This window comes from Triticum dicoccoides, chromosome 2A (assembly GCF_002162155.2).
Source record: "Triticum dicoccoides isolate Atlit2015 ecotype Zavitan chromosome 2A, WEW_v2.0, whole genome shotgun sequence".
Classification (NCBI taxonomy): Eukaryota; Viridiplantae; Streptophyta; class Magnoliopsida; order Poales; family Poaceae; genus Triticum; species Triticum dicoccoides.
Window position 1 is genome coordinate 231616150 of NC_041382.1, and position 9453 is coordinate 231625602.

Below are 9453 nucleotides of genomic sequence, written 5' to 3' on the forward strand. Positions count from 1 at the left end.
AACTAGTGTGCAAATCTGTGACCTACGGTTTATTTACCTCCCCCAAGTAATTGCCTTCCGTGGTCCGTGGCGTTCAGTTTTCTGGGTAGGGAGAGCCTGTCGGCAGAAACGAGTGTCGCACAACTGCAGCCGCTTGGTTTGGTCCCCACACGTGGTTCTGTTTTGCTAGCTAGATCGGCAGACAGCAGAGACACAAAGCAAGCGCGAGCAATCACAGCGATGAATGATTAGGCCCGACAATTCACACCCGCGGCCGCATGCCTTCCCATTCCCAAATCTTGACGGATGGTCTTGGCTGTCGTTAGAATTTTTTAGGGAACCACACAGACTGACGATACGGGACTGTGTAGTCCCGGCTAGAGTTTAACAGGGCACATGTGGCAGAGAAGACGAAAAGACTGGCATCAAGCCTGTCCTCAAGATCGACGGCAAAAGCACAGGCTTAGCATATGCGTGCATGCAGAGTCATAACTCTCTCCATCCTTCAGTCTTTCGATTACGATCATGTGACCGAAAACCGCTTCTCCTTTAAACTCTCTTAACTCCCTCTATTTACATATATATGTATGCCTTTCCAAAATTTCGCGCAGATGAACCCTAGCCCCTTCTCCACCGCGCCGCCGGACACATCCGTCCGCGCCGGACATGTCCGCCGACCATCTCATCCCGACCAACCAGAAGACGCCACGTCAGCGCCACCGCCCCCTCCTCCAATCCCGCCGCGCCACCTCACTCCGACGGGCCTCTCTCTCTTCCCCGTGGCCCACCGAGCCCATCCGGGACCCGCCCGGGCCCGGATCTTCGCCGCCGAGGCCCGCGCGCCGCCGCCGCTCGCCCGATCACCGCCGCCAACCGCCCGGCTCGCTCCTCCGCCCGGCACCGTCGCGCCCTCGCCGGCGTTGCCCGCCGCCACCGCCTCCCGCCGGCGTCGGCCTCAGCTCCCGCCCGCGTCCGGCCTCGACGTTGTGCTGCTCGCCGGAGCGCACCGACTCTCCGCCCATCGCCTCACGCCGCCTCCCGGAGCGCGCCGCCGCCGCCAACCTTCGCCGGAGGTCTGCCGCCCTCGCCCTCCGTCGCCATGGCCTCGGGCCTCCTCTGCTTCGCCCGGCTGTATGCCGTCGTCCAGGGTCGTTGGCGTCCGTCGATCCAAACGCCCTCGCTGCACCGCCCCGTCCTGCTCAGTGCCGTCCCACTGCATACCTTCGTCCTGGATCTGCGAGGTTCCGCGAACCAAACGCCTCTCGGCCGTCCCGAAACGTCCCCGTCCCGTTGACTTTCCGGAGGGTAAATTTGTGCGAAGTCCCAGATCTGTGTTATTTTCAGGCCATGTTCATCGCATCATAACTCTGTCATCGTAGCTCCGTTTTGCATGTATGATATATCGAAATGTTCATCATGATGTCCTCTTCATTTTGTTCCATTGCACCATGCTTGCTTGAGTCCATCTTGATCTCCTAATTGTTGATGCAAGAGTGCTATAAAATGTTAGGTGCCATTTCTTATCAGTTTATGAACATTTGTCATTTTTGTTATGATTAATGTGTGCCTCCTGTGAGCATGAGCTCTACATATGTTTTGGGCTATGTCATGCCATCTTTACAGGGATGTATACCATATATTTTTGTGATCAATGTGGTGACCAGCACAATCATGCAAAGTAGCTTTCGTGATATTGCTGATTTCAGAGACTTAAAAATTCATTAAGTCTTTTCCCTAATGTAATGCTATATTCATGAGCAGGAGTGCAACTGCCCAATATGGCCACTCTATGGGCTGCTGTCGCAAGCAAGGTACGCGCTGACCGCTGATCCTGTGCGTTTTGTTCGTCGGTAGCTTAGCTAAGCAGGGCCGTCCAATCCACAGACCCATGGTCCCAATATACAAGCGCCCGTGTTTTGCTTTTGCCGTTCCCAAACAAGTAAACTGGATAGAACCCATGTTGTTCCCAAACAAGTAAACTGGATAGAACCCATGTTGTTCCCAAGTCCAAAACTACAGAGTACGCCATCCAAAACTCATGATCCCTAGGGCTGGCTGTAGTCAATATGCGAGGCAAGCGTCCTGCTGCTGGCCTCGGGCGCTGCCTGACGGATGTATGTATTCCTCCTTCCTATGCGGCTCCGGAACATCATCGGGGAAACAAGACGAGCTAGTTTTGGAACAGGAACTTCAGGTCAGCCTCTGTAAGCTTTGACATGGCCTCTGGCGAGTCACCCACGGTGCTGCAAAAAGGACAGCAGGAATGTATCAGCCAACATCATCCCATCCACCCGACCCAAGGATGGCTGAGGACGAAACGAGATTTACCCATCGAACACAAGCTGCTTCTTCTCTTGCAGTTGCAGGATGCGCTCTTCAACTGTGTCCTTGATCACAAACCTCGTGCTTCTGTGTCAGTCAAATCATATATGCCAAGTCAGATAAAGGAGGCGGTATAATTCAGTGTCCATTTTAATTAGCATAGCAAATTACCTAATAGGCTTGAATTGTCCGATTCGGTGGATTCGATCCTGTGCTTGGCTCTCCACTGCTGGATTCCACCAAGGATCCATCAAGAAAACCTATCATCCACCAGGGAATATACATATATATATAAGCAGGAAGCAGGCAGCATCAACTGGATCGTTCTGCTTATTTTGAACGCTGAGCAACTACATGGGTTATTGCTGTCTAACTAGACATAAATAAAAGAGGAGGATATGCACTAGCTTACATGAGATGCTACAGTAAGATTAAGAGCTACTCCTCCCGCTTTCAGGCTCATCAGGAAAATCCTGCAATCTGGGTCATTTATGAAGGCATCTATAGCTCTCCCCTTCTCCACCATGTTCATTTTCCCATTAAGTTGCACACACTTGATGCCAGACTGTTAAACCATCTTATAAATTATTACATTTGTCCATAAACAATGCAATGCAATGTTAAATATAAGTAAAAGTTTCTCGATACTTTACCCTCTGCAGGGAGAATTCAATCAAATCCAAGAACGATGTGAACTGGCTGAAAACAATCCCTTTTGCAGAACCATCATGCTCAATCATGTTTCTTATCTCTTCTCGCTGCATTTAAAAAACGTCAATATTGTTTTGCACATATCATGGTCCACTCTTGACGTATGCCTAGTGCTGACTTAAAAGAACCATAATTACACTAGACTTAAAAGAACCATTTCATCATCCTCCAGACACCCCTCCATACCAAAAGGCTTATAATTGCATCAAGGTTTTTTAATAGGATAATTGCATCAAGGTTAGTTTCATGCCATGGGTGTTCCAGTGATGTCATGAAATATATTAAGCCAATGAGAGAACAGAGCTGAAATTAGCTATTTGCAGGATACTTGTTCTCTTCATAGAGATTAATTAGTTTAGCCAATACAAAATATCTACCTAATAAAAAAAAAGGGCAACCTGGTGCATGTAGCTCCCGCTTGCGCAGGGTCCAGGGAAGGGTCCGACCACTTTGGGTCTATAGTACGCAGCCTTTCCCTACATTTTTGTAAGAGGCTGTTTCCAGGACTTGAACCCATGACCTCATGGTCACAAGGCAGCAGCTTTACCACTGCGCCAAGGCAGCAGCTTTATCTACCTAATAATAATAATAATAATAATAATAATAATAATAATAATAATAAACAGCTGGTTACCACCAGCTCTTGCCAAGATACTGAAGCTGCCACCCTTGTTTCATTAAGGCAAAAACAGTTTCTAGAACTTTCAATGTTACCACTATGCATAAGAGATAAGAGTTTGTTGACAGAATTCACTCCCCTACACACCAAGCATGTCAACATTCAGATTAGCTGCAAACAACTGCTGACCAAGTTATCCAACTTACCAATGCATCAATTTTCGTACTTGTCTTGAAATCTGCTAGGCTTTGTAGTCTGCCTAGTATTCCTGAGCGTTTGCCACCCTTCAAATTTGCAGGGACCTTTCTTCTCGAATTTTCCGTTGTTAAGTCAACGGTAAGAGGATTTGAACAAGATGGACATGAAACATTCCCCAAAGTTGCAGAGTACTCCATCAAACAAGTCTTGCAGAATACATGATCACAAGACGTAACCTTGAAAGGAAAGTTCATATGTTGAAGATAACCAGTGGAAAACAATGCATGAGCTTAAATGACTTTCTAGGGGCAACCTACTAACCACCACATCTTCTGCCAATTCATGACATATTCCACACTGGCTTTCCATGGGACCATTTTGTTGATTTTTGCATCCTTCCTGAGATTCTGCTGTCTTGGAAAATGCAACAAGGTATGGATGATCAACAGCCTACAATTTGGTTGGAACAGTCAACATGTTACTTCAACAAAGAGAAATAATTAAGAGTGCAATTCTATAGGGAAAAAACGGCATGGTAACATAGACTATAGCCGATTAAACTTGCTTGTTGCACCCATAAGGAATTCTAAGGATATCCAAATAATTATGTGCACACCTGTCTCAACCTTGTGAGGAGGTCAAAGATATGAGCATAGTTGTTCAGCAACGTTCCAGCTACAACATACCTGGAGAAAACAGAGTGAAGAGATTATCTGAAAACCCGTAATTTTTCAAAAGAGGAAATATAAAGGGGCATTTGCATACGTAAGCTACTTTACAATGGCATCCAGTGATTAAAAAACTGCTACATCGTATTGGATGTAACCATGAAACTAGAAGCAGAATCTCTTTGCAATGCACCTTGTATCCGTTGTAAGTACAACTCCAGTCCAGAGGAATTGGTGTTTAATTAAATCCAGAGCCAAAACAAATGGATGAGCTCTAACCAATAACAATGGCACTTTGTTATGATGTATTGCAAATCAAAGCTGTTTGAAGCTACTCCCTCCGTCCGGTGAAGAGTGTACGTTTGGCTTCAAAATTTGTCCACAAAAGAGTGTACTTCTATCTTTCCAATGCACTTTAAAATAGAAAAAAAATACTTCTCTCTCATCACACGGTAATCAAGACCAATAGCAATCTACACATGGTCTTCTTAGTTTTTACATGCACTTAGCTCATTGGGGGTTGGGTAATTAAAGAGGGGAGAGATGGTGGCTTGCACATTTCCAATGCATAATTTACTTAACTTCATAATTTGTCCTAAAATTTCTAGATGTACACTCTTCACCGGACGGAGGGAGTAGTAAAGAAGATTCTTGTTCAAATGAAACTGGATTTTCAACTTTTGCAGAAGCAGCATAATAATCAAACGATGTCTACTGAATAATCCATATGGTATCACTACATAATAAGTAGGAAGGAAAGGAAGACTCACGAATCAAACTGCGTGCAGCTTTGAGTATATAAGGCTTCATAAAATTCCATTTCATTTCTATCAAAAGAGTCCCGCCTCAATGTCACCTAACATGTTGAAGTTAAACTTCTTGCAACTGGTACAACTATAGACGAGGAGGCATTACATTCATTGTGTACATAACATGTTGTGCAGACTTACAGTCTTCGGTGGAAGAGCAAGATCTGCAGCTCGGCCTATTTTTGTCCGCCTTAACACTATGCCCTTCAAGACTTTCTCCTTGAGAAGAGTCATGGCTCTTCTGCCCTCAAAACTCGCGGATCCATACAGTATTGGTGTCGCTATGTACTGTTAAAAAAATGACTTTTTAGCAAATATGATGTCACAAATGAAAAATATGTCAAAATAAGGGACATATAGAACCATGTAACTGACCTTATTCCACCAGCAAAAGTGCCTGACGGATGAGTGACCACAGTCGCATTTTTTCTTCATACTACAGGAGATTAGGAGGCAATAACTAAAACGAAGAAATAACAATGGGAACAGCAGCAACTCGTAACCTGGTGTGATACAACTACAATGTTGCAACAGTAACCTTGTTTACAATCATACTAGAGTACATTTCAGAAACTACCTCTTTATAGCATGTAACATTTTACAGAACTACATTTTTAATCTTCCAACAGTTATAAGCCCATCCGTAGGCCACACAATTGGTACAGAATAAATCAAATGGTATTGTGATGTACGTATGGTTGGCTGGTGGGCCCTATAGGGCAGAGCCAAACGACTAGAGCCCATCAGTGTAACTGGACTGCTGTGTGGTTGACCAATGGGCCCTATAGATCATAACTGTTTTAAACGATAATGTCCTTCCAAAACTGGAGTATGGTTACGTGATAGAGTTGACAAATGAACAGTTTTTTAATTAAATTTACACTTATTAATAACAAATTAGTTCAATCATCAGATACTACTAGTAGAGGCAGATCTTACTTGGTATCTAGTATCTGACAGTCACAGTCCTTGCAGAAGTAGTTCGAGTAGGGAAAGATTTGCAAGAAACGAATCTGAGAAAACAACAGTAAGAATAGAGGAGGTAAAAGAAAATTGGTCAGGATCTTCAGACGTTAGTTACAAACCAGCGAGTAAAGCTCTCCAACACGATTCTGCAATGGTGTCCCACTCAGAGCCCACTTGTATTCCGATTCCAATGCAAAAACTGCCCTTGCAGTATTGCATCGTCTATCTTTTATGAAGTGAGCCTGCAGAAAAGAACATGGAGGGAATGAATCATTTTTGAAAAGAAACAGGTCAATCATTGTTGAATTTTACTTTAGGAAAATATTAAAAGATTGGAAGATATACTCATCTAAAAAGACAAAGAAATCACTGTGTAGTGAGAACACAGCTGTGTGTCTCAAGTACACAAATTGGTCTCAATCCTTGAAATTTCATAAAACATTGTAATGATGAACAGAAAACACTAAGCCGATAGCAACACACCTAGAAACTGTCCACTTGATAAAACATAATATGCATCTCTATTATCTACCGAAACATGTGTACAGAAAGTAATATATTTCGAAATGGGACAAGTACTGCTGGACAAGCTTCCTTCTAGACATGAAACTAGGCTGCTGGCCAACATCATCATGTTGGAAAACACCAACACGACAGGAGCATTCAGTAATACCAGAATAAACTTGCCAGGGAAAAAAAGACCTTGGTATCAAATTCAGAGCTATAAACTTTGTGGATTTTGCAGAACTGCTCATTCAGCTTTTATGCTTCATGATGTCAACATGGTGTGCCGACTATTAATAAATAGATTTAGATTAGCAGAAAAACACTTGTGTGCAACTTAATGCACTACAATGCAATACAGCAAGTACACCTATCATACGTTATGTTAATTTTTACAAATATATGATAGAACCAAATAGTAGAGTTCTTATTCTTGCAAGTGTCATCACCAAAACTATATAACAAAGAACAACCAGATGTACAGGAACAGATTATTGGTCAAAATACTAGAACAAGAGCTCTTATCATAATAATGATGAAGCTATTAGAACTTCTAGTATATCACCTATGACAGTAGAATGTTGAAATGCTGTAGAAATAATATGTTATATCATGTTATGCATTGCCAAAGGATACAGTAGCAAGTTCAGATGGAGGCTACAATTTAAATAAGTCCCCCAAATCAGATAGTATAAAGTCAACTTAATGTTCTTCATCCAAACATACAGAGTGCACCTAGCTACGAGTCAAAAGAAAACACTGTGATCCTTTCTTGCTTAGGATATGAATTTGCTATGTTTGATCCCTACAATCCAAAATCATGCTTAGTCGAAGAAAACGGGATTACACTGTTAAGTAGTACAGCCACATGGCAGATTGGCGGTATTGACCACAACTAAGTGTTCCATTTAAAAATCGATTACTTCCTGAGAATTCATATCTATACATGCAGTTTATTATAATGTTGAATCATAAAAAATGCAGCAGGAAAGGGCATATGATCACCTCATCTAAGATAATCCGCTCCCACCGCACTGAGTGTAGAGGTGACTTGCCCCTGGATTTGCTACCCAATTCCTCAAAATCCTCTTCCTCCTCCTCAATACCACTTTTCCTCTTCCCTTTCCCCTTCCCTTTCCCCTTCACTTTGGTGTCAGCCCACTTCTTGCTCTCCTGCTTCGCCTGCTTCTCAGTACGAAGAGCATCGGGCCCACAGTAATATCTCAAGTGAATCTTCAGCTTCTCGGGGTAAAACTGTTTATTGCAGTAGTCACACCGAATCTTGGGTGGCATTATGTGCTTCCGGTAGTCCGCCTCAATGGTGGAGTAGGTGGTGACCACGAAGTCGAAGGTGTCGAAATCGTACTTCTGAGAGCCCCGCCGAGCGCCATGGTAGAGCAGCACGCGCGCGCTGCCTTTGGCCGTGTGCCGCTCGATCTCCTGCGCCCACTGGATGACGGCCACCACGGGGCAGATCACAACGGTGCACCCTACCCGGCGCATCGGGAGGCCCAGTGACGAGGACGGTGGCGGGGGCGGGGGCGAGCCGGGGGGACGGAGCCGGCGCGCGGTGAGGACGAGCGCGATACCCTGGATGGTCTTCCCCATCCCCATCTCGTCGGCGAGGATGCCGCCGCGCGAAACCGAGGCCTCCTGCGCCAGCGCCCACGCGAGCCACTCCTTCTGGAAGCGCAGCAACTGGAGCAGCACCTCCGGGGCCGGCTCCGCGGTCGGCACCACCCCAGCGGCCGGGGCGTCCGTCTCCTCCACTGCCCCGGCGCGCTCGTCGAGCCACTTGGTATTAGCCTCCTCCCACTCTTCCCACGGCAGGGGCGGGCCGTCCTCGTCGCGCTTCCCCTTCTTCTTCTTCCGCCTCCACTTGGACTTGGGCGGCCGTGGCAACAGCACCGGACGCGGCGCCACCACCTCGATCACCACCGCGGGCGCAGGGGCATCTTCATCGGAGGCAAACTCCTCGTCGTCGTCCGCCACCTCGTCCTCCATATCAGCGACGAAGTCGGAGTCGGAGGTGTTATCGGACGGGACGCTCTCGTCGTCGTCGTCGTTGCGCCGGCGGCGACGGCTGCCGCCGGAGCCTGCGATGGGAGGCGGGGGAGTCAGGGCTTGAGGGGTGGGAGTCGATGGGTTCAGCGTAAGGAGGCGACTTACCAGATGCATTCTTCCCGTTTCGGCGAGGCATCGCGCGGGGCGGCGGCGGCGGCGGCGGCGCGGAAACGGAGGAAGGGCGAGAGGTGGGGTGGGTGGTTTGGGTGAATTTTAAAGTCGGGCCGGGGTTTGGGGGCGTTGGGTTGTGGGGTTAAGTCGGTCATGGGGAGAGGAAAGAGCGGGAAGGAACTGCAGCCGCAGGGGTAGGACCGGGTCAGCGGGAGCGGGGAATTGTGCTCCGGAAGGAACAGCCGGGTTGTGCTCCGGAAGGAACAGCCGGTGTGTGTCACGTCATGTGTGAAGCCAGCCTTGATTAATCCATGGAGTTCCCATGCTAAGGTTCGTCGTCGAGCGTGACAGACAGGAATGAAAGCGATGCCGATTCATTGCTTTTGCATCCTATTGTTGGATACACCGATCGACTGACTTCTCTTTGCTTGCGGCAACGGATCCGGCTCTTTAGGGACATCTTTAGTAGTCCAAAATGATAAATTTGGAACATTCGGGATTT

General features: G+C 46.5%; 1 protein-coding gene across 1 annotated transcript; it reads right to left on the reverse strand.

Annotated features, from left to right (window-relative positions):
- Positions 1-1877: 1877 nt before the first annotated feature.
- LOC119354335 (DNA repair protein RAD16-like) lies at positions 1878-9098 on the reverse strand. Its single transcript, XM_037621071.1, has 15 exons — positions 8946-9098; positions 7782-8872; positions 6392-6514; positions 6246-6319; positions 5682-5742; positions 5448-5594; positions 5268-5353; positions 4446-4515; positions 4151-4279; positions 3838-4065; positions 2955-3059; positions 2714-2866; positions 2473-2561; positions 2308-2388; positions 1878-2222 (listed from the first exon to the last, which is right to left on the reverse strand). Exons 1-15 carry the CDS (start codon positions 8974-8976, stop codon positions 2150-2152), a joined length of 2541 nt encoding a protein of 846 aa, XP_037476968.1. The 5' UTR covers positions 8977-9098; the 3' UTR covers positions 1878-2149.
- Between the last annotated feature and the right edge of the window lie 355 nt (positions 9099-9453).